The 23,069-nt window shown below is 43.6% G+C and overlaps 1 protein-coding gene across 1 annotated transcript in view; it reads left to right on the forward strand.

The window, feature by feature from the left end:
• Arhgap17 (Rho GTPase activating protein 17) overlaps window positions 1–23,069 on the forward strand; it is a 98,094-nt gene that overhangs the window by 29,549 nt on the left and 45,476 nt on the right. The window contains 2 exon segments of the mRNA XM_041666747.1: window positions 16,737–16,776; window positions 20,482–20,586. Coding sequence (XP_041522681.1) covers window positions 16,737–16,776; window positions 20,482–20,586 — 145 coding nt within the window.

Here is a 23,069-nt window from a genome sequence, read left to right on the forward strand (position 1 = left end):
GAATGTCTATCTAAATATATCTATGTACATCTAGAAAATCTAACATAACTACAAGCTTGACTATTATTGATATTATCCATTAACAACCTATATTTGTTAGATTTTTAAATGAACTACACAATCACAATACCTTAATCAAGATCAGAAACACTTATACATATAACAAAATTGACCTTAAATTTAAATCACTAAAGCAAAATCCATATCAATGCAAATTATTCATACCTATATCATCTCCCCCTTTAAATGTAAAAGAATATTTATAAACAATATTTGGGAATATGGACGTAGTTATTTCTCTCCAAACTGCTTCCTGCTGTATAGGGGCGCTGTTAATTAGGTCTTTTATGGTATAATCTGTGTGCCAGGTTCATCTCAGTCAGCATTTGAGTGAAGTAATTTTCTGGAGGTGTTCACAGCAACCTTTCAGGAGGGCGTGGTCTATCATACCATACTGGGATTGAAGCAATCCACAGGGTTTCATCCTCTGTGAAAACAAAAGAAGAAACTCCTTTCCAAAGCATCATATCCTTAGATCCAAATTTTAAAGTCAAGGTATTTTCAAAATATCTATCTTGGATTAGTTCATCAGTATTTATAAACAAATATCTTTTAGCAGCTGTTGCTCTTTCCTCAGCATTCAAGCAATTCAAAGAGAGCATAATAGCATACAGTATCAAAATTCTCTGTTTATTTTCCATCTTTGTGCAGCTTTATTTTAACTCTATTTTGTTTATTTTTACTTTTTGAGACAGGTTTTCTTTATATCTTTGTCCTGGAATAACTCTGTAGACCAGGCTGTCCTTGAACTCTCAGAGATCCATCTGTCTCTGCCTCCCAGGCATTGGGATTAAAGGTGTACCTACTACACCTTGAACTCACAGAGATCTGTTTGTCTCTGCCTTCTAGGCACTGGAATTAAAGGTGTGTCCTACCACACCCAACTACTTTCTTTCTTCCTTTTTTTTTTGTTTTTTACTTTAAGAACTTTAACTTTTAGTCTGCATATATTTTCAACACACTGTAAATCATTTAGAGGTTTTCTTTGTTTTTGAATCTCTCTTTACTGTATCTCCCTTTTTCTGAACACATGAGCCTTTAAATTACAGAGCAATATGGGTAGGATTAAAGCCGTGGCTTTGGCAGCTAGATCCAGCCCATTCCTTAGCTTTCCAGCTTCATGGCGGAGGTACCGGTTGTAGCCATGTTTACCACCACAACTCTATGGTGTTTTAAGGTCCCCGCCAGCAAGCAAACTGCAGCATTCTGCTCACAGACCACATTCAGTCAGACTACCTGCTTGAGTCTGAGTCAGAGTTTGCCCTGGCAGGACGGCCCAGAAAACCGGCATTTTAAAACAGCACAACTTATTTCCTGCTATGGCTGAAAACCGAAAAGCATGCATTCAGCTTTTCATGTTTCGTGGCAGGACCTCTTAAAAGAGCTGAAGAGTTTTGCAGCTAAAGCTGAGTCAGGAAGCCTCTCTTAGATGAGAGCACTTGTTTGCCTCTAGCAAGCAGAGTAGACCCGAGAAATTGCTGCTACCAAGACAACATGCTTTACTCTATTCTTCCCCAAGCTTTCTCAGGCTTTATGTGGATGCAGTTGTCCACACGTTGGGGGCCATTCTGTTGAAGGAGCTGCGGGCTGTGTTCCTGCTGCCCCAGCTCCTGGCCGCCTGGCTAGCTTATGCCCCGAAATAACAACACACAAACTGCATTCTTTTAAACACTGCTTGGCCCATTTCTGTTAATGTGTGTAGCACCCCAAGGTGCGCTTACCGGGAAGATTCTAGCCTATGTCCATCCTGGGTCGGAGCTTCATCGCATCTGCCCGGGAGAGGGGAGCATGGCGTCTTACCTCACTTCCTCTTCCTCCCAGCATTCTGTTCTGTTTACTCCACCCACCTATGTTCTAACCTATGAGGCCAAGCAGTTTTTTTTATTAATTAACCAATGACCTTCCTCCATCACAACTCAGTGAGTTCTAGCAAATTTCTCCTCACCCTGAGTATGATCCCTCAAGCCCTTTTAGAGTGAAACGCGATTACCATTCCTCCTAGCCAACCGCTGCTCCGCTTTACTGCCCTGTCATTGGCCTCTTTTGGCCATTTTCAGAGTGCCAGAATAGTAGCACCTCAGGTTAGGAGCTACTGTTTTTCTCTTTATTTTTTTCATCACTATTCTCTGGGTCTGAAGTGGCTCACTAGAAACAGTAGGCCCCTCCTAGGGCTACCATTTACATCAGCTAAAACTTTGTGAGCTGAGTTGGGAATTCTGTGGTCATCTATAACTTGATTTCTGTGGAAACTCACTTTCCAAAGTCAAGATACCAGCATTGAGTTAGCTTAGGGTAGACTGCTGAACACATAAACTTGTGGTCTTTTGGCTGTGTGTGTGTGTGTGCACACACCTGTGTCTGTGTCTGTGTGTAGACCCTAGAGCTCTCATGTCTCTTCTATACTAGACACTGAGCCCCAGACTGCTGGAGACTTTGTGTGTGGTTCTCAGCTCCTTCAGGCCTCTTTTTGCCTTACGTAGCAATAAATAGGTCCCCTTCTTGTAACTTTTCCCATAGGCCATGGTGCGCTGTGCTCTGTCTGCCTTGCAGTATCTTGTGTGTTTCTTCCATTTCTGACTGCTAGAAGAAAAGTTGCAATCTGAAACTCTCTTCCAGGCCCAGGCAGGTGACACAAACCGCTGAAGTGGGCTAGGGAATGAGGCACTTGGGGAGTCCGCTAGGAGTCTCTTCTCCCAAGACAAAGGCAGTGTGCTGGTGACAGAAGATTCCTTGAACCTTGTCGTAGGCAGTATGTTTTGGTGAAGCTTTGAGACTTGGGCCACGTGGTTAGAATAGGGCTGGCAAATAGATTCCATTTCATGTGCCAGAGGTGAGAAGGCCAGCAAGCAAACAGAAAACTGCGGACATGCTCACGTATGTGAGAGAACGATAAGATGTCACTGTTGGTCTTAGTCATTGGCTGAGATTCAAGTAATAGTCTGAAAAGATTAAGATTGATAAGGCTTTGTGTTTTTTAAAGTAAAAATAAATAGTTGTAGCTCCATTGTAGAGAAACTAAACAAACCCTATGCTTCGGCATTCAGAGTATAGAAATGTTAGCACTCTTTGCCTGTGTCCTTTTACATACTTACTGTATGATCTTTCCCAGGAGAAGCACCTTCCCCTTTACATGTCATGCATGGGAGCTCCGTGCCCCCATGTGACCCCTTTAGAGTTCTGTGAACTCAGGACTTTGAAACTACTTAGTGGAATGTGTAACAAATTGTTTGATGTATAAAGTATGAGAGGGGCTTTTATTTTTAAAAATCCAATTAAGTAGATTGTAGATTCCTTTTTAGCAGCTCAGAAGACAGCAGAGCTGGTGAAAGAAAGTGGTAAGAACTTACCCAGTGCCTGCAGTTCTCTGGGACTTGGAATCAGGAGATGATAATGTTGCAAAACTTGAATTTCTAGGGATTGAAATCTACTTCTCTCTCTCTCTCTCTCTCTCTCTCTCTCTCTCTCTTTCTTTCATAAGGTTTCTCCATGTAACAGCCCTAGCTGTCGTGGAACTAGCTCACGTAGACCAGGCTGGACTCAAATTTGCAGAGAACTGCCTGCCCTGCCTCTGCCTCCTGAGTGCTGGGAGGTACGTGTGTCCTCAGCCACCCCAGTCCTTCAGGCACAGAGACAGTACACTCGTTTCTCTCTGCTCACCAACAAACTTCAGCCACCGCCGCCAGCTTGCAATGCACTTCTTATCTGTGAGACTGGCCTCTGTGATTCCCTGTCGATGGTGTGTGCAACGTGCAGCTGTGTAGAACAGTGCGATTCCTTGGTGAGCTGTAGCTTCCCTTGTTCTTCACAGATACATTTATCTGTTTCCGGGTAAGTAGAATTAAAATTAGTTTATTAAAATTATTACAACATTTCTGGCAGTGGTGGTACACACCTTTAATCCCAGCACTGAGGAGGCAGATCTTTGTGAGTTCAAGGCCAGCCTGGTCTACAAGAGCTAGTTCTAGGATAGGCTCCAAAGCTATGGAAAAACCCTGTCTCAAAAAAACAATAAATAAATAAATAAATTTAACATTCAGTGGTAGTTTCTTGTTATTACTTATCAAAATGGATGTGTGGACAGGACAGTGATCTTACATACGAATATATAAGCCAAAGGCAGCTGTGTGATCTCAGAGGCAATGAGATGGCATTGGTGTTTGGTATCAGTATTGGTACCCCATCTGTATACTCGCTTACCTCTGTTAGCACATCAGGGTTGGAAATAGGAGCCTCTACTCTGAAAGAACCAATTTGGCGAAGTCTTAGCAGTCAAATTCACCCATGTGTTATCTGTGGTTACTTTTGGCAGAGTTGAGCAACCAAAGCACAGTGTGGTCTGCAAGCCTGGAATATTTCTCTCTCGATCTTTCCAGAAGAAAATTAGCTGGGCCCTTTTTTGTGTAGAGAGCTGTGCTTTTTTCAGTTGTGTCCTGAAGTTTGTTAGTGAGCAGAGAGAAATGAGTGTACTGTCTCTGTGCCTGAAGGACCGGGGTGGCTGAGGACACACGTACCTCCTCATTTCGTTTGTCACCACTGTATCCAGCCCTGAGTTGTGTCTGCTTTGGGGCTGTGTGAGAATTTCAGCCACCACTGTGCGCAGTAGTTGGTAGGCACATTTTGAATAAAATGCAGAATATTGAGAAAGAAAATCTAACTGAGACTAGCCCCATACGCCAGTCCACAGAGTGACGCTCAAAAGCTAGCTTTCAGGGTCTTGGCAAGGCCGGTCAGAGCTGCTCGTATGGACCAGGTTGGCATGCGCTTTCCGTAAATGTCCTGATAGTGGGTACCTGGAGCTCTGATGACACACTATCTCCGCTGCCAGGCCTCGCAGTGCTCCAGTAGACTTTATTTATAGACTGTTTATTTATCCTAGCTTCATTTCTGTTGCAGTAATAAAACACCCTGACCAGAAGCAGCTTGATGGAGGCAAGGGTTTATATTGTTTGTAATTCCAGGTTCTAGTCCATCCTTGAGCAGAAGGCAAGCTGTGAGCTTAAGCAGAAGAACGTATCACATCCACAGTCAAGAGCAGAGGGGGCAGCTGCTCCCATGTTGTCTGCTTATTGCTGCTGCTTTTGCTGTAGGTGTGCTTTTCCCCCTTGTTCAGGATCCCCTACCTAGGGAATGGTGCTCCCCACAATGGGCTGGTCCTTCTTTATCAGTCAACAGTGAAAACAATCACCCACAGACACGCCCACAAGCCAGCCTGATCTAGAGAATTCCTCTATGGAGGCTTTCTTCTAAGAGGGTTGCAAGTAGTCGCAAGTGAAGCTGAACGCCATCACACACACACACACACACACACACACACACACACAGTCACGCATGCTGACATTTGAACTGCAAGTGCTAGCAAACATTATTCCTCCTTTTTTTTTTTTTTTTTTTTTTTTTTTTTTTTTGATTTTTCGAGACAAGGTTTCTATGTGGTTTTGGAGCCTGTCCTGGAACTAGCTCTTGTAGACCAGGCTGGTCTCGAACTCACAGAGATCCGCCTGCCTCTGCCTCCCGAGTGCTGGGATTAAAGACGTGCGCCACCACCGCCCGGCTCTATTCCTCCTTTTTTAACTATTGAAAAATACTACTCTCTTAGCTTCTCTGACTGGCTTTGGCATGCAGATGTAGCTTGTTGAACCCTGTAATAAACCACTATCTAACGCTTGAGGATGAGTTACAGTGGGTTTGAATTTGAGTCTTGACACTAATGCTGTGGCCATAGGCAAGTTACTTCCAGAGCCTCACTTTGTTCGTGGGAAATGGAGCAAGAACTGAGAGATCAGAGGTGGGGCAGCTTATCCGGGCCTGTGATGCACCCAGCAAGCTTAGCTGTGATGTCTCAGCTACCAGAAGGGCTCTTAGAGGTGTCCTACAGCCCTTGCAGGACTCTTTCGTGATATAGAGGTTGACACTCTGGACCTGTCTTAAGTCACAGTCAAGTAGACTCCACAGAAAAGTGGAGGGCTTGGGAAACACTGCCTTAATTTCATTCAGTGATGATCTGTGTGTCTAAACAGACAGCACATGTAGGAATTTATGTGCTAGCTCATGAAAACAATGAGGTAGGGCCGAGGGTTCTGACCCATGAGAATGCTTCTCAGGTGTATCTGACCATTGGGACCTGTGTGGGTGGGTGTCATATATGCATGACTCCATATTTGTGTGAATGTGTCATTGAAATCAGATTCTTCAGCCCTGGCACTGTCCATATGTAGGATCTGGGATGGGCAAAAGGATGCTGTCTCTGCAGGTGTCAACACTGTAATCTCTAGAACCTGTGCATGTGTGGCAATTACACTGGGTTTTCAGGTGGACCCGTTGTCATCATGGAAGAAGGAGGAGGTCCCTGACAGTTCTGTGTAGGAGGTTGGGCTGGGAAGAAGAGCACTGAGTGCACATTGCATGTTGCTGGCATGAGCAATACAGAAAAAGGCCAAGGAATGTGGGTGGCTTCCAGGAGCTGGAAAGGGAAGGAAATGGATTCTCCTCTGAGTGTCCAGAAAAGAGCCTGGCAGTGCTGACACCTGGATTTCTGCCCAGTGAGAGAGACCTGCTTTGAACTTTTGACCTCCAGAATTGCAAGTTAATACATGTGTATTGTTTGAGCCACTCAGTTTGCAGCACTCTGTTCCAGCAGCAGAGGAGAACTAAGGCAGATGCAAGCCGGTCACTCTGCCCTGGTCCTCTGCCCTGGTGAGGAGACAGCAGCGCACTGGGATGATCGACTCATCTTCCACTCTTCAGACACCAGTTGCATCCTCCCAGCACCAGCTCAAACTAGATGCCCTCAGGTGTTAGGTGGTAAAGGGACAACCACTTCTAGTTGGGGAGCACTAGCTTAAATTTAGAACAACACAGGGAAGCATAGATAAAATTTTAATACAGTTAGGGCTGGCGTTAAACTTGCTGAGGATGACCTTGAACTCCTGGCCTCCAGCCTCCCCATTGTGAACACTGAATTCAAGCCTACACTGCCCTGCTCATTACTTTGAAAAATAGTGTCCTAGGTGGGTTTTACTGGGGATGCAGTCCTCTACTCCATGTCTCCTCCTGTGTGGCAGGTGAATTCTGCACTCAGTGCATGGGAGGAGTGATGGCTGCTCTCAGACACTGGTATGCCATAGTCTGGTCAGCAGTGCTCAGTGATTGCAAGCTCACAGGTTACTTGGATGGTGTGGACTTCAGGGTCTTTAGGAAGCCCGTGGTTTCCATGACAGATGTTCTAGGCTAGTGTTCTTGGCATTGCAGGAGACAAGATGGCAGTTTATAACAGTAGTATTTGGTGTGTGGGTGTCACCATGACAGTAGCTTTGCCAGACATGAGTCCATGGTTGCATGTGAGTATTGTCAAGCCAACTAGAAGTGTTTTATGCATGACTCTGGGTATTTTCTGGTTTTGTAAGTTGAACGCTTCAGTTTGGAAATAGTCATGTTTTCTCCTTGCCTAGACAGTGGGCTGAAAACAACTTACTGTTGGCCATAGAGGGCTGAGTTCCCAGACCTCATCCCGGGACATGGAAGCATGTGAAGGCACACACAACCCTGCTCTGAGGCCTCAAGAATTCCAGGAGAAATCTTAGGGCTTTAGAAAAACTTCAAGAAAAATCCTGCCTGGGGAGAGTGTTTAGGGTAGTGGCTCAGCAGACCAGAGCTCTTGCTGAACAATATGACCTTAGTTTGAATCCCCAACACCTGCATAAAAGTCCCTGCAAGGGGCACAGAGACCTGGATCTTAATTGCCACCCAAAACTGTGACCTCCAGGTTTAGTAAGAGACCCTGTCTCAAGAGAGTGGTAAGAGACACCTAATGTCCTTTTCTGGCCTCCCTATACACACATTTGCACGCCTGCCTATAGCACACACACAAATTTTAAAAAAAAGAAAAAGTACTCTGTGTGGAGTAAGCCGTGTGTGAATGACTTGTGAGATGGCAGAGTGGCCTGCATAGGAAAAAACAAGCCCCAGAGTAGCATGGCGAGTGGGAAGTTCCTTCCTGAGTGTTATTGTTTCCAGTTACAGACAGGAAACTTTGGAGTGTGTTTTCAAGCACAGAACATTGGACACAAAGAGGCTCTGACCGTACAGAGTTGAAGTTAGTAGCAAGATGTGAGACTCAGCAAACATCTTGTACAACTGGCTTGTTTTGTAAAATTGTTTTCTTTGTTCTCACCTTTAGATGTCTTAGTTCAATCATTGTCCCCAATCTTTGTTCTAACAAGTTAAAAACAGTGACAACCAGTCAGAATTAACACAGTTCACATTTACCTTGTGAGAAAGCACTACAGTCAGTAAATATAATACATCTTAGGAAATCCTGCAGATTTTATAGCTAGTTTACTCCTTCCTGAGTGTGCATTTTGGCCAATATTCTGAATAATTGCTAGCCTTTCCCCAGGTAAGAGTTTTACATCTCTGGTAAAGATAAATGCCTTCAAAATGTTACTAAAAGCAGAAAGGAGACTGCTAAGAAACAGGAAGGGACCATCAAGGAAAGTCAGATGTGGTATCTCACACCAGTCCTGAGGAGGTGGAGACTGCTGAGCCGCCTAGCAGTAAGGAATTATAGCCATTTATTGTGACAGCTATTTATATCTGTGTTTATAAACAAACTGCTATTCTCTGATTAGAGAACTATTGTAGACCTCTCTTACTTCTGTTCTGCATCCTTCTAATACATGGTATAATTTTTGGCTATATTACTATTTGATCTTTAAGTTATTAGAGCTAATTGTTTGCAGCTCAGTGTAGTAATGTATTGTGACTGTCTTCCTAATGGGTCTTTCATTTTTAGTTTTTTTTAAAAGTTATTACTTGCTTTCTGTTTATGTTTGCTTACTTATATTTGATTATTATATCACTGCTTATAAATTCATAAATCTTAAAAACCTATATCTCTAAACTCTAATAAAGGTCAGTATGGTGTAGGAGGTCCTTCTGTTTATGTGTAGCTTTCATTGGTTGAATAAAGAAACTGCCTTGGCCTTTTGATAGGGCAGAACTTAGGTAGGCAGAGTAGACAGAACTGAATGCTAGAAAGAAGGGAAGAGTGGCAGAAGCCATGGATTTCTTGCCTGAGATGGATGCTGGTTAGAATTTTGCTGGTAAGCCACAGTCATGTGGCGATACACATTAACGGAGATGGGTTAAACTAATATGTAAGAGTTAGCCAATAAGAAGTTAGAGCTAATGGGCCAGGCAGTGTTTGAATGAATACAGTTCCTGTGTGATTATTTTGGGTGTAAACTAGTGGGGCGTCTGGGACAAAAGGGCCCGCTCCCTGCAACATCAGTATGATATTATACCTGCATAGTCCCAATGCTTAGGAGGTAGAGGCAGGACAACCAGAAGTTCAAGATCATACTTAACTGCATAACGAGGCCAGCCTGGGCTACATAAGATTCTGCCCCCTCCCCCAAATCCAAGCAACCAGAAATTTACAAAGCAATAATTTGAATTGTTTGTGGTGGTTGTATTATATTTGTTTTTCTGGTTTTGTATCTTCAGTCCAAGGGTTTGAACCTAGGGCCTTGCACATGCCAGGCTTTGTTTCTGAGCTGTGCCCAGCCCTTATAGTTGATTTCAAGTCTACCCATAGAAGGTCACTGAACAAGGAATTGAAGAAAACCACATGCAGTTAGTTCTCCTGGACCAGCTAAACCATCCTTCTGAGCTACTTCTAGCGCTCACAGTGGGGTTGTAGAGCATGCTTCCCTCTGCTGGTTATGTGTTGGGTATTTTGTGAGATGACAGATTGGCTCTTCTCACTTTCATGATCTTATTTAGAGTTGTGAGAATGCTTAGAGCCTTGGGACGAAGTGGCTTCAGGGTGGAGGTAGGTGCAGACTGGTGCTTACAGGTCCTGATGAGAGAGGAACAAGGTCAAAGTCCAGGATGGTCTTTTACCAGAGATGAGGCTGTAGGTAAGAGATGTGGAGGGATCTGGGTACTTCACATACCTGGGGGTCTCATGCCAGGTGCACTCCTTGAGACTGACCCCAGGCCTCATCTTAAAGTACGTTTGATCTCCCAGTCAGTGGGGCCCTGTTGCGCTTCCCCAGCTGGTGTGATTACCAGTGTTGACACTTCAGCAGTGTCCAAGCCTCTCAAGCCAAGGCTGAGACTGTTGGCTGTGGAACTCCTTCATGGAGATCAGAGCTCTGCTTCTGCTCACTGCGGCTTTGGCTCTCTCTAGCTTCTGCCCCTCTGGTGTGGGGAGACATCTGAATCAGGGCAGAGTTCTGGTGACCTGCAGAATCTGATAAGTGAGCCACTTCTCTAGGCATCTCTAGGTTACCTGGGACACTGTATCACACCTGATGCTAGAATCTTCTGTAGCCCTGCCCATTGTGATACATGCCACTGTCCCAAGTGGAAGCCAGAGGGGCACTGATGCTTCTCTCCCTTGCTCACACATAGGCCTGATCTGAGCTGTGTTTTCAGGTCATTGTAATGATCTCCCCCACTTTCTGGACACAGCTTTTCCTTTTATATTGGGTCAAGGCTAAGATTATGCAGCCCAACATTCTGCCATAGTTTGTTAAAAAGTCATTTCTGCAAGGTGTGTGGTGCATGCTTTAGCCCCAGCATTTAGGAGGCAGAGGCAGGCAGAACTCTAAATTTGAGGCCAGCCTGGTGTACATAGTGACTTCTAAGCCAGTGTTACATAGTGATACCCTGTTTTGAAAGTCAGGAGGGAGGGCCTCAGATTTCTAGTTCATTCGGGCCTCTTCTAAACTCCCCAACTATTCAGAATTTTATTTTTCTTTGAAACTCTTCTTGTTTATCTTTACTGGAAATTTGGAAGGTATTGCAAACAGTTTCTCAAATTACTAGTTGAACCACAATTCCAAAAATAATACCTTTGACTCTAGTAATTTTAGGTTTTATATGTCAGTGAACAGCCCTGTGGATTGCAGAGAAGCATCCTCTGCTGGGACAAAACACTTGCCACTTGAGGAAAGGGTGGCCGGTGAGGTGGCTCTGTGGCTGAAGAGCTAGTGAGTGTGGTAGCTGATGTGGCATCCTCAGGACAAGATTGTTTGCTAGATTAGCTGGGTCCTTAAGCTCTGAGTTCAAGTGGGAGACACTATTTAAAAGGTAGAGAACAATTGAGGAGGACACCAGGCATCAACTTCTGGCTTTCACATGAGTACCTACACACAAGCATGTGCACCTGTGCACACGTGGTCCCACACACTTGGAAATAGCACGCACACACATACACATACATACATACACACACACACATATCTGTGTCAACAAAAAAGGAAGAAAGGTTTATTTTGGCTTATGGCTTCATAGTTTCAGCCCATGTTTGCTTGGCTCTCTCTGTTGCTTTGGGCCTATGATGGCACAGAATATTATGAGAATACAAGCAATATCTGACCACTGCATGGTATAAAAAAAATGAGAGAGACAGGAAAGGGCTGAAATCCCCACATCTTACCCAAGGGCGTGCCCAGTGTCCTAAATTCTCCGGCTAGGCCCCTATCTCCTAAAGAGTCATCCTCCTAATAATGGCAGCTAGCTTTTAGCAACTGGTTCTCTGGGCAGTTTTCTTCAGCTTTGGACTCCAACAACCTAAACATGCCTTCTTCTGATAGCTGGCCACACCCCTTCTCTGTAAAGTTCAGTCCATCTAGTAGTTGCTCTGGGCACTGATGGTGGAAGATACAAAATAATCCCACACTAATTCAGAATTACATATAATAAAGGGTTATTTATTTAGGGGAGACTCACAGATCACTGTCCTAGATCATAGTCCTCTGCACAAACAGGGAACAGGAACAGAGTCTGGCAGCTGGAAGTGAGAGCCGGAAGCAAGAGAGTTAGCACACACTTCACAGCTGCCTTTATAGTATATGAGGCCATGCCTAAGTGGACTGGTATCTTAAAGGCTATTGGCTGAAGGAGCAAAAGGAGCTCCCACAGCACCTCCCCCTTTTGTTTAAATAAGAGAGTCCCAAACCCAATACAAAACTATATATACTAGGAACGGATATCAAGTATAAGATTAGAATTACAACCAGCATAAATAATATTAAGCAAGGAACGTATGCTAAATGCTTTAATAAACATTCTATTCTAAGGAGTCTAAATCTTGTATTGGAAATGGCTATAAGAGGATGGTAACTACGACTATCTAATCTTCAACCCCACTGAAGGCCTGAGAAGGGAGATAATATTACTTGAGTAGGCAGGAAGTGCAATCAAGCAGCTTCCAAAATGTACAGTAGATGACAGAGACAACTGGCTGCCTGAGCAATCACCCAAAGTCTCATTTGCAATGTTAAAGCAACCAACTTTGGCTAAGTCTACAGTAACTGACAATTTTCAGAGGCAGGGAATTTTTCAAAACCATCTTACCCTGTCTTGGCAAGATTTGACAGTCTTTTTTCTTGTATCCTGCTTGTCCAGTCCGGACATCGTGCACTTTGTCAGTGAATAAGGCATAGGCAGTTTCTTGTCCAAAGGCCAGTTGTGCCAAGAAGAAGACAAATTCCAAGTGGAGTGTCTCTGGTGCTCAACACTCTCTTGGGAATAGGTCAGTGTTGGCAGGAACAATTGTGTCTCATGGCAACAGAATCCTAAATTATTTAAATGCCATGTTCTACAGATCGTTGAAGTGGTTGAAGGTTACCTATCTATGCAGAGTACATTCTCTGTGTATCTAAAGAACCTAATTAGTCTGATTAAAAGTATAACAAACATGAATGACTATTGATCTATAATACTTAATACCTATATAACCTAAAGATTAAGAATTCATATCAGAAGCCGGGCAGTGGTGGCGCACGCCTTTAATCCCAGCACTCGGGTGGCAGAGGCAGGCGGATCTCTGTGAGTTCGAGGCCAGCCTGGTCTACAAGAGCTAGTTCCGGGACAGGAACCAAAAGCTACGGAGAAACCCTGTCTCAAAAAAGAAAAAAAAAGAAAAAGAAAAAAAAAGAATTCATATCAGAATATTAAACAATCTTTAAACAACTGTGTAGTAAAGGAGGACAGTAACATCAAAATGTAAACAATGCATAAATATCTAATCAGAGGTAGAAATATATAATGAAATATGATAAATATACCCTAAAATTGTATCAATATACAAAATGTCTTAAACAGAGGTAGAAAATGCATACAATATGACAAAATAACTTTGCATAGATGTACAGATATTATAAACAGAAATAACAAATATAATTTGAACTTGTATCAATATACAAGAAACTATACCAGTGTAAATTGTCCATAAATAATAGCTCACAAGTATTCATTCTATTGCTCACTATTATTATTATTTTATTAGTGTGAATAAGTTTTACACTAAATTGCCTATTATCCCATTCAATCTTTCTTTTTTTTGAGATCTCTAGGCCTACATAATTTTCATACCCCTAACCCCATGTGAGTAATAATCAACCCCTAAATGGTGTCTCTAATCTTGAAGACAAACTTTGTTGGGAGAGGGGACGTCACTTTCTAGAATTGCTTCCTACTATTATGGGAGCAATGTTTTTTTCTTTAGGATCCTGTAAAGTAAAATGATGATTAATTGCTGTTTTGTATAATTACAAATGTTCTGTCTATGAGTAGTCGATAGGTTCTGTTTGTTTGTTTGTTTGTTGTGAAGTTCTTATTTGGAGTTCTGGCCAGAACGTTGTAAGAAGGTACACCATTTCCACAGCTGGTACCCAAAAACCAGTCTCATAGTAGCACTATCAGCATCATGACGTCATATCAACCAGGTCGTTATGGGGCCCCATCTTCTTCCTGGAAGCTTCAAAGTTTACTGCAGGAAAATCTACTGTTCATTGTGGAGAACTTACTCCTATAGACATATATTCAATGAAAGATATGATATAAACAAAATGGGCATGGAGACAAGTAAAATATTTCCTTAAAATCTATCTTCTTTCTGTCCCATACCAGATGGCTCCTCACATGAGACAGAAATTCTGAATTTTTCTTCACATGAGACAGAAATTCTGAATTTTAACAACATGCTTGGATTTAGAGAATAGCCATTGTCCAACTCCAAAGCCAGCTCTTAATTTTAAGTAGAGATGTATACGTGTCCAAATAATCAAATTTAACCATGTAGATAATACAGCATCATAAGGCAGATTTCTTTTTGCTTGTTGATATCTTTTTGTCTTTAGGCATCTAGATGTCCAAGGTCTCTCTACTCAAATATTTTCCTGCAAAGACAAGAACAGAACCTTGCCCCAATCATTATGAGGTTTTCTTACCACCTGTATGATTGTCACCTCTGTGGATAAAGCCGTCATTTCTCTTTCTCAAGAGGTTTCTCTTTTTCAAACTGAATTTTTATCAATTTTGATGGTATCCATAGCTTCTCTTCTCCTGTGGAAATAAGAGCAAAACCCCTTCCCCAACGTAGCACATCTCCTGGTTTCCATTGTGAGGTCAGCACTCCTTGAAATATACTGACTGATTTAATTCAGAAGTTTTTTCTATTATTCAATGTCTCTGCTGCTGTTGTTCCTTTTTCATTAGCATTAAGAAAATTCAAGGTTAATAAAGCATTATGCAATCTATTTCTGGGGGTATTTTCCATCCCTTTCTATTTGTTTAGCATATCCTTTATAGTTCAATTTGATCTTTCTATAACTGCCTGACCTGTAGGATTGTTTGGTATACCTGTAATATGCTTTATATTTTAATAAGCAAGAAACCGGTTTATTTTCTTAGACACATATACTGGACCATTGTCTGTCTTTATTTGTGCAGGGATACCCATGATGGCATGGTCATAACTTCTAATAAATGCGTGATTACTGAATCAGCCTTTTCTGAGCTCAAGACAGTTGCTCATTGAAAACCTGAATAAGATATGTGGTATACATATTTTAATTTTCTAAATTCTGTAAAGTGGAACACATCCATCTGCCAGATCCTTATTCCTTTTAGTACCCTTTGGGTTACTCCCTGCTGGTAATGGTGTTTGGTTATAGAAAGAGCAAGTAGGGCATCTCTTTATAATCTCCTTAGCTTGTTGTCATGTAATAGAAAACTCTTTCTTTAAACCTTTGCTATTGACATGATGTTTCTTATGAAATTCTGAGGCCTTCAGCACACTTCTAGTCAATAATCAGTTTCTGTATTACCTTGTGCTAGAGGACCTGGCAGACCCATATGGGATCAGATTTGTGTTATGTGTATAGGACAGAGCCTATTCATGATTGTATCTTGAACCTGTATGAACAATGAAGTCAATTTTGTATCATCTGGTATAAATTCAGCAGTTTTAATATGCAAGACAACTCCTTTTGCATATTGTGAGTCAGTAACTATATTGAGAGGTTCTTTAAAATCCCTTAGCACCATGAGAATAGCATATAATTCTGCCTTTTGGACAGAATTATAAGGGTTTTTTTCTACCTTACTTAATTCTTCTGATTTTTAACCTGCCTTTCCTGATTTATTTGCAGTTGTATACAATGTCCAGGCTCCAGTTATTGGTGCATTACATACAATTTGGGGAAGAATCCAAGTAGTTCTCTTTGTAAGGTTAATTCTATCACTTTTGGGATAATTGCTATTAATTTTTCCCCAAAAAAATAGCACAAGCTCTTTGCCAAGGTTCATTGTCTTTCTATAATTTTCTAATTTCATCAGCAGTAAAAGGAACTATAATCTCTGCTGGGTCTATACCTGCTAGTAGACAAAGTCTCAATTTTTCTTTTATAATTAATTCAGAGACTTTTCGACATAAGTTTTTAATTTTTTCCTTGGTGTGTGTGGTAAAAAGATTCATTCTAAGATAATATCTTCACTCTGCATTAAAATTCCTGTAGGGGAAATTCTGGAAGGCAATATGACTAGAATACAACTAAGATTTGGATTCACTCTATTTACTTTTGCCTCCTGTAATTTCTCTTCAACTATCATCAATTCTTTTTTCCGCTTCAGCTGTTAATTCTCTGGGACTATTTAAGTCTTTGTCACCATCTAAGGTTTTGTTTAAATGAACTATTAGGTCAGGTGTTATCCCAACAGCTAGTCTAGACTGGAAATATCTCCTAACAATCTTTGAAAGCCATTAAGAGTCCACAATCGATCTCTCCTAATTTGTGCCTTTTGTGTTCTAATTTTCTGTCAACCTATTTTGCAACCTAGGTAATTGACAGAAGGAGCTCTGACAGCAGAGCCCTGCAAAGACCGCCCTGGGAAAGAACTCCCTTTCCCCTTGACATTAAAGAAAGGAGGAGCCTTTGCCACTGTGGTGTGTGAGGTCCAAGCTGTAGAGATTCAGGACAGACTTCTCTCAGTAGGGCTGGCATGAAAACTTAGATTGATCATTTTAGTGCCTGAAGTTGAACCTTCAGAAGACGGTTCTCAAAGGAGGTGGTTCTCAAAGCATGGCCTGTGTGGGCCTTTCTAATGCAGGATCATACTCTGGACACACAGACTCAGTCTGGAATGCTGTGTGACCAACCCTGGAGAAAGGCTGTGAGTGAGACTCCCCATAGACCCACACCATGGCCTTCTGTTGGGATGCTGCTCAGCATGTTTGTTTGTTTTCCTTTGGTTTTGCTTAAGTTGCCCTGTAATGTAAGTTTCTTCCTGCTTGTTTGGTTGGAAATCCCCAGTTACCCATTTTTAAGTTTCACAGGTTACTTTTCCTGCACTTCTAATTCTGAATTTTATTTTTCCCTTAGAGCTGAGAAAACAGAAGTCCTGAGTGAAGATCTGCTACAGGTAACAAAATACATTTTTTTCCTGACTAGGATCACATCCCAGGTCAGTTGCATGCTTGCATGTTGAGTGAGCGCTCTAGCACTGAGCTACACCACCAGCTATTGTCATTTATGAGACAAGCTCTCACTGCTTTGCCCAGGCTGGCCTCAGACTTACTCTGTAGCCCTTCCAGGCCTTGAACTGTCTGTCGGCCCTTCTACCTTAGCCTCCCATGAGGTCTACACCTCTAGGCCTGTCAAAATAAAGTTGTCTTAAAACAATCTCTTTAAAGACATGAAATGAAAACAAATAATAAGTCTATTGCTGGCAGTGTGACTCTGGTAAAGCTCTTCCCTAGCATGCACAAGCCCTGGGTTCAAACCCAACAAAGGAGATAGTTAGAAGGGAAGACTTGGGGACTTGGGGGGGAGGGGTGATGTAGACATGGTGAGACTTGGCTCTTTGAGGCCTTTCACTTCCTCTTTCCTAGGTGGAACAGAATAACTGAATTAGCGTGGGGTTGAGTGGGAACAGAGAAGCGTGAGATGGGATGGTGAGAGGAGGGGATCTGAAACCCTCTGTCATCTTGGGAGTTCCTGCTCCCAAGCTCCAGGTTTGGGGATGGGGCGGGGCCCAGTCAGTCCCCAGGCACAGTGGCCTGACCACAAGCTCTGGGCTGGCTGGTACTCTGATCCACTGCTGTGATGCTGCCCCTGAGGGGACAGGTCCTGCCCACTGCTAGAGGCCCCATTGGCTCTAACCTAGAGCTCTAACCTAGAGAGACTCTCCTGCTCCTGCTGCTTCTCCCCATCTCTGGGCTGCTCGGGTCTCAGGACTTAGGCTTGTATTGTTTATGGCTAGATCTAGCATAACCAGCTGGAGGTCTGGGACACATTGTATCATCAGCTCTAACCTTCCTCCATTTTCCTGCCAGGATACCATGGCCAGGGCCACTCTAGTCCATCTGTCAATATGTTTCCCTGTCTTTGGTCTTGGAGAAGACACTGGGGCCTTTCTATGCCTCATCTCTGCTCACATCTCCACCCACTACAGAAGGCTCAGGGAGAGTGAGCCTTGGCTGCATGGAGTCTTTGTTAAACTGCTCATCCTTGTGGTTCCTTAACTTACACAGCAGTCTGTCTACTCCAGTGAGTCTCTGGCCCCCGCAGACTGTCATCCCTTCCTCAGTCAGGAAAGGGCTTCATCACAGCCTGCCAGACATTTCAAATTGTGTCAGCAGTCTGCAGATAGAATATAGTCATCTCGGTTTCCATGGACAGATTAATTCTAGATGTTCTCATACAAAACAATGCAGCATTTGAATTTAGCTTGTACAACATCCTTTAGATAGCATTCTTATTTATTTATTTATTTATTTGTTTATTTATTCACTTATAGTAGGCAGTGCTCTGCCACTGAGTCTCATGCCAGCCTCGTCTGCACTTTAAATCCCCTCTTGGTTACTCAGCGCCTTGAACGATGTTAGTGCTGTGTTGTTTAGAGAACGGCAGTGAGAAGTGCACACATGGTCTTACGAAAACATTTTTGCTTTGAATGTTTTCTGGTCTGTAGTTGGCTAACTATAAGGATGTTAAACCATAGACGTGGAGGGCCGCTTGATTTGGGGTTTGATGCTGGGGATTGGACCCTAGAGCAGGCCAAGCCTGTGTTCTCCCTCTAGTCTTTCAAGGCAGGGAGATTCTAGGTTCAAGGCCAGCCTCTGCCGTGGTGTGTGTGTGTGTGTGTGTGTGTGTGTGTGTGTGTGTATAGTGAGAACTTGTGTCAGAAAACAACACAAAAGATTTGTTAGAGAGTTACATTCTTGACATTTCTTAGTTCAGGGCACATATTTTAAATTCATTTTCTGACTTCCTGAAGTACTGTTTGTGTCAGCCAAGTCTTAGCTAGGTTTTCATGCCATCCGGCCCCAGTAATACACATTATCTCTTTTAATCCTTGAAGTTCTGAGATCAGAGAGCCAAGGGCTGATAGCGCTCAGAGGTAACTCTTCATTATTGTCTGTGGAGTGTGAAAGCTTTGCCCCTGCTGGACCACCCTGGTTTGGTAACAGACTGTTCTTTGTTGTAAGTGCTACAGATGTTTTTCCTTTTTCTTTTCTACTGTTTTTAACTTGAAGGGGGGAAAATGGTTCCCACTGCTAACTCCACTACAGGTCTGCCTCGAGCTGGCCCTGTGGCCTAGGTTTGAGTTAGTCCCCCAGTGCCTCAGTTTCCACCAATCTTGTCTCTGCCCAATGGGCTTACTGGGAGAACTAGTGAGAGGATGAACCAAATGGTGGGAGGTCCTGACACTGGAGCCTGAGAGAGGGGTTTGGTTTTGCTCTTTCTCTATTCCAGGCTACCAGGTATGGATTGCTAGCCTGCCTCTGAGGTAACACTGCCTCCTTCCCCCATCTCTCTGCCAGAGCTGCCTTTTATTTTAGTAGCATGGTGTTGCCCTAGGAGGCTGTGAATCCCGGCAGGCAGAGACTGGACTGTATTCCCTGTTGCTTTTCTAAGACCAGGCACAGGAGGGTACTAGGTACTTGTCTACCATAGTCAAAAGTAGAGACCTTTCTGATCCTGTGGCAGCCACTAGTCCAGGCACCTGGGGGAAACCAGTGAACAAAACAGACAGGGTTCCTGTCCTCATGGAGTTGACTTGTTGGTAAAAAGTGCCAGGATTTCAATTATTTCATTTGCTCTTGTGGCAAATGGAGACTGCTAGTTCTCAGGTGCTCTGACCTGTGGCCACTGTGCATGAGGATGTGCTTTGGCACATGCTCCTGAATATCAGCTTGTCTGCATGTCACAGCCCTGAAAGAGAAGCATCTAGTACCCGGTACCTTTGAGAAACAGCTACAAAGCAACTAGGGGTCAAAATGTATTCTGCTTTGAATTTGCTGATTTCTCGTTAGGCTAGAAAGCATCCCTGAGGCTTGCTCTCAGTCTTCATGAGTCATCAGAACACACATTTTTGGCATTCCTTCCTGTAACAAGCAGTCCTCTTTGCCATAAACAGCTATATCCAAGCAGTCTTATTTTGGGAGACTATTCAAGATGTGTGGGTCCCTGGGTCAGTGTTTCTTATTGCCGGGTGTCCATTCTACTGTGGGGAGTCTTTAAACAGAAACCAAAACCTACCTGAAACCTAGTATGAAGGTTTTTGATACTGGTCTTGTTTCAGTTGTGCTACGTGGATTGTGGGTCTCCTGCCCTGTGAGGAAGACCCCATTGCCTGCGCTTCTGGTGTCCCAATTGACTTTTCCCATGTGACCCTAGATAGGAGTTTGTTTGAATGGACCAGAGCTTTGATGGTGCTCTAGCCAGTAAACTGACCGCCACTCTTGGCCTCATAGGCATAGTCATGAATGTCTTCTTAGCTGCAACAGGTTCAGCTTTGGAGGATTCTAGAACATTTCAGTATAAGGAAGCCAGCTCTTGCTTTCCTGGAGATATTGACATCTTGAGGAGGGGAGTGTTCCTTGCATCTGATAAGTAGAGACCAGAGATGCTGCTAACAACCACAGTGTACAGGACAGCCTCCTGCAACCCAGGACTTTCAAGTGTCAGCAGTAAGAACTGTGGTGTGAGTGAATAGGGGCTCTCTGTCAACACCCAAGAGCTGTGAAGTTTCACTGCAGTTTGCTTTTCCTACCTCTGTACACACACCACACGTGGAAGAAGCTGGATTTCTCCTTAAGACCTTTTGTCTCTGCTTTGACAGATTGAGCGGCGCCTGGACACTGTGCGGTCAATGTGCCACCATTCGCATAAGCGTTTGCTAGCGTGCTTCCAGGGTCAGCACGGCACCGATGCCGAGAGGAGACATGTGAGTAGTAGATGCATCTTGGAGCCACATTCAAATGACAGTTGAGTGGTGCACCAGGAAGCTAGTGTCTGTTGCTTCTTTTGTTTCCCACAGTTACTTACAGGGCATTTGACCATAAGGTTTTCCCAGCCTTGCACAATAGTTAGGATTCTGCAATTATGTAAATGGAGTGGACATTTGCATACACCTCTGGGTTTGGTCTGCCTCTCAGAGACAGACCGAGTCATTGCTTCTGTTCCCACTGCTCCTCTTCTAGCTTGGCTTCTGCTCCGCTGACCTTCCATCCTTGTCTCCGCCCTCCTGTAGCTGCCTTGCTAGTCAGCCCTGTGACTCTCGTTGTGGATATCTTTAAAATTCCTCAACCCTGCCTCATCCCTACCTGCTCCTTAAGGTGAGACCTGGTTATCCTGAATACCTGAACTGAACTGTGTGGGCTGTTGTCCTGGTTCCCTGCTGAACCACATTTCCTGCCTCCAGTTTTCATCCTTTCTAGTCAGGCTTCAGTCTGATTATCAGAGTCAGTCGCCAAGGTGGGAAGATACTGAATATTCTGTGCTACTGGTAGTGTTCCTGGATACAAGGAGGGGTCTGAAAAACGAGTGGGACCTCTCGAGGGGCTCTGCTGGTTACCATTGCCTAGAATACAGTCAGACTCTTTGGCATGCCTTAACCTCTTTGTATTCTAATTCCATTTTGCAGCTTCTTTGTCTCTTGCTTCCTTCATTCCCACTGCAGTCCAGCCACATAATACCAGCAATCCCTAAATATAGCATTGTCCTTTACACAGCCATGTCCTATTTGTTTCCGTTGTCTTCCCAACCGCCACACCTAGTCATTGAAAGCAAACAGAATGTTTATCAAATACCTAGCGTGTTTGAGTGCTAGAGATAAAACTGAACGAATGTGCTCATGGCCCAGCTGGGTGATGGATGCCACCACTGAGTAATTGCAAAACAACATAGTGAATAAAACGTGCGTAGGATGCGATGGGAGGGCTGGGGACAGATAGCAAAGGAGTAGTCAGTGCCTGGGCTGTAGAGAGGAGAGTTACTGGTAGCGGTGGGAGCATGCCAGCAAGAGGAGCAAGGGCTTCATTCTGATGTTTGATACCTTAGTTTGTTTTTTGTTTTTATATACAGCTTCAAGCAATTGTGCCAAATGAAAGGCTCTGAGGAGAGTCAAGAAGAGTTGCCATGACAGTGATGAGAAAATAGGAGTCCTCAGGAGAGCATATGCTATGGAGAGGGACTCCAGGAAGCAGATGGCTCCCAAGGGCATAGCAATAGCTCCACCACATGGGAGGAGACAGAGGGTGGGAAGAGAGATGGAGAGCAGCTCTCTCAGCTCTGTGAGCCCGAGCGGACATAGCAGAACTCATGAAGTGAGCCTTTAAGAGCGCGCGGCTGGCCTCTCTGTAGTTGCCATACACGTCATCAACGGAGAGCTATTCGGTTCCTCCCTGATGACGGGAGAGCTGTTCACCCATTCGTTCAGCGCATTTCCTTGTTTATGTGTTTCAGGAAACAGGATCACAGCTGTAGAGTCAGGAATCATGAATGGCACTTCTCAAATACGTTCTTTATGATTTTTTTTTTCCTCCTAGACCCCTGGAGTTCTAGAATTGCATGAAGTCTGTCTCTTTTGATTACTATGTTTATCTTACATTTCATCTCTTTTTGAAAGGAGCTCACCCAAACCTTGAATTATCCTTAGTCATGCTCAGATCTTTCTGTTCTGAGAGCATGGCAGCTAGTGGTGGTCTCCTTACGGTTGCTGGGAATCAAACCCAGGTCATATGGAAGAGCAGCAAGCGCTTTTAACTGCTGAGACATCTCTCCAGCCATGTGGATAAACTTGAATTCAGAATGTGCAAAAGAACATGAGTGAAGTTTGTCCCAGACCTGTTTCTCCCACCCCCTCCCTCCCACAGAGCACCACTATTGGTACTTTCGTGGATGGCTGTCTAGAAGGACTCCCAAGTGGCACAAGCCATGGATTCAGGCAAGCAGGCAATAGGCAATGTCTGACCTTGTGTCCTCTTCACTGGGAAGGCAGAGTGAGGTGGCTTTACAGAATGCAAGCTCCACGTTGTTAGAAGCAGCCTCTGTTACTTTCCAGGCCTCTTCTCCGTGTGCTCTGAGATAATGCCAGCCAGACTGGGGCTGTGTTGCTGATCAGTAGTGAGGTCTGCACTTCTGCGCTCTGGGAGGCTCCAGGCTAGCCATTTCACCTCTGGGTCTGATTCCCCTGGTCAGATGATCCTGTTGCTGATAAAGAACAGATCTCTGATGGGAAAATGATTGGCTTTGTGCTTAGAAACACCACAAAAGTTGTTCAGCTATTTTTAAATATTTAAAGCTGAATTTTAGGATTATAGCCAAATCAAGACCCAGATTAAGAATGTTCTAGCTTAAGTTTTGAAGTTGAACATTTTATTGTATTTACTTGTGATGATATTTAGAGAGCAAGTTCTGTTCATAGAA

The sequence above is a fragment of the Microtus oregoni genome, unplaced genomic scaffold (assembly GCF_018167655.1).
Source record: "Microtus oregoni isolate MIOR12 unplaced genomic scaffold, Mior012 000016F_ref0000370, whole genome shotgun sequence".
NCBI classification, from domain to species: Eukaryota; Metazoa; Chordata; class Mammalia; order Rodentia; family Cricetidae; genus Microtus; species Microtus oregoni.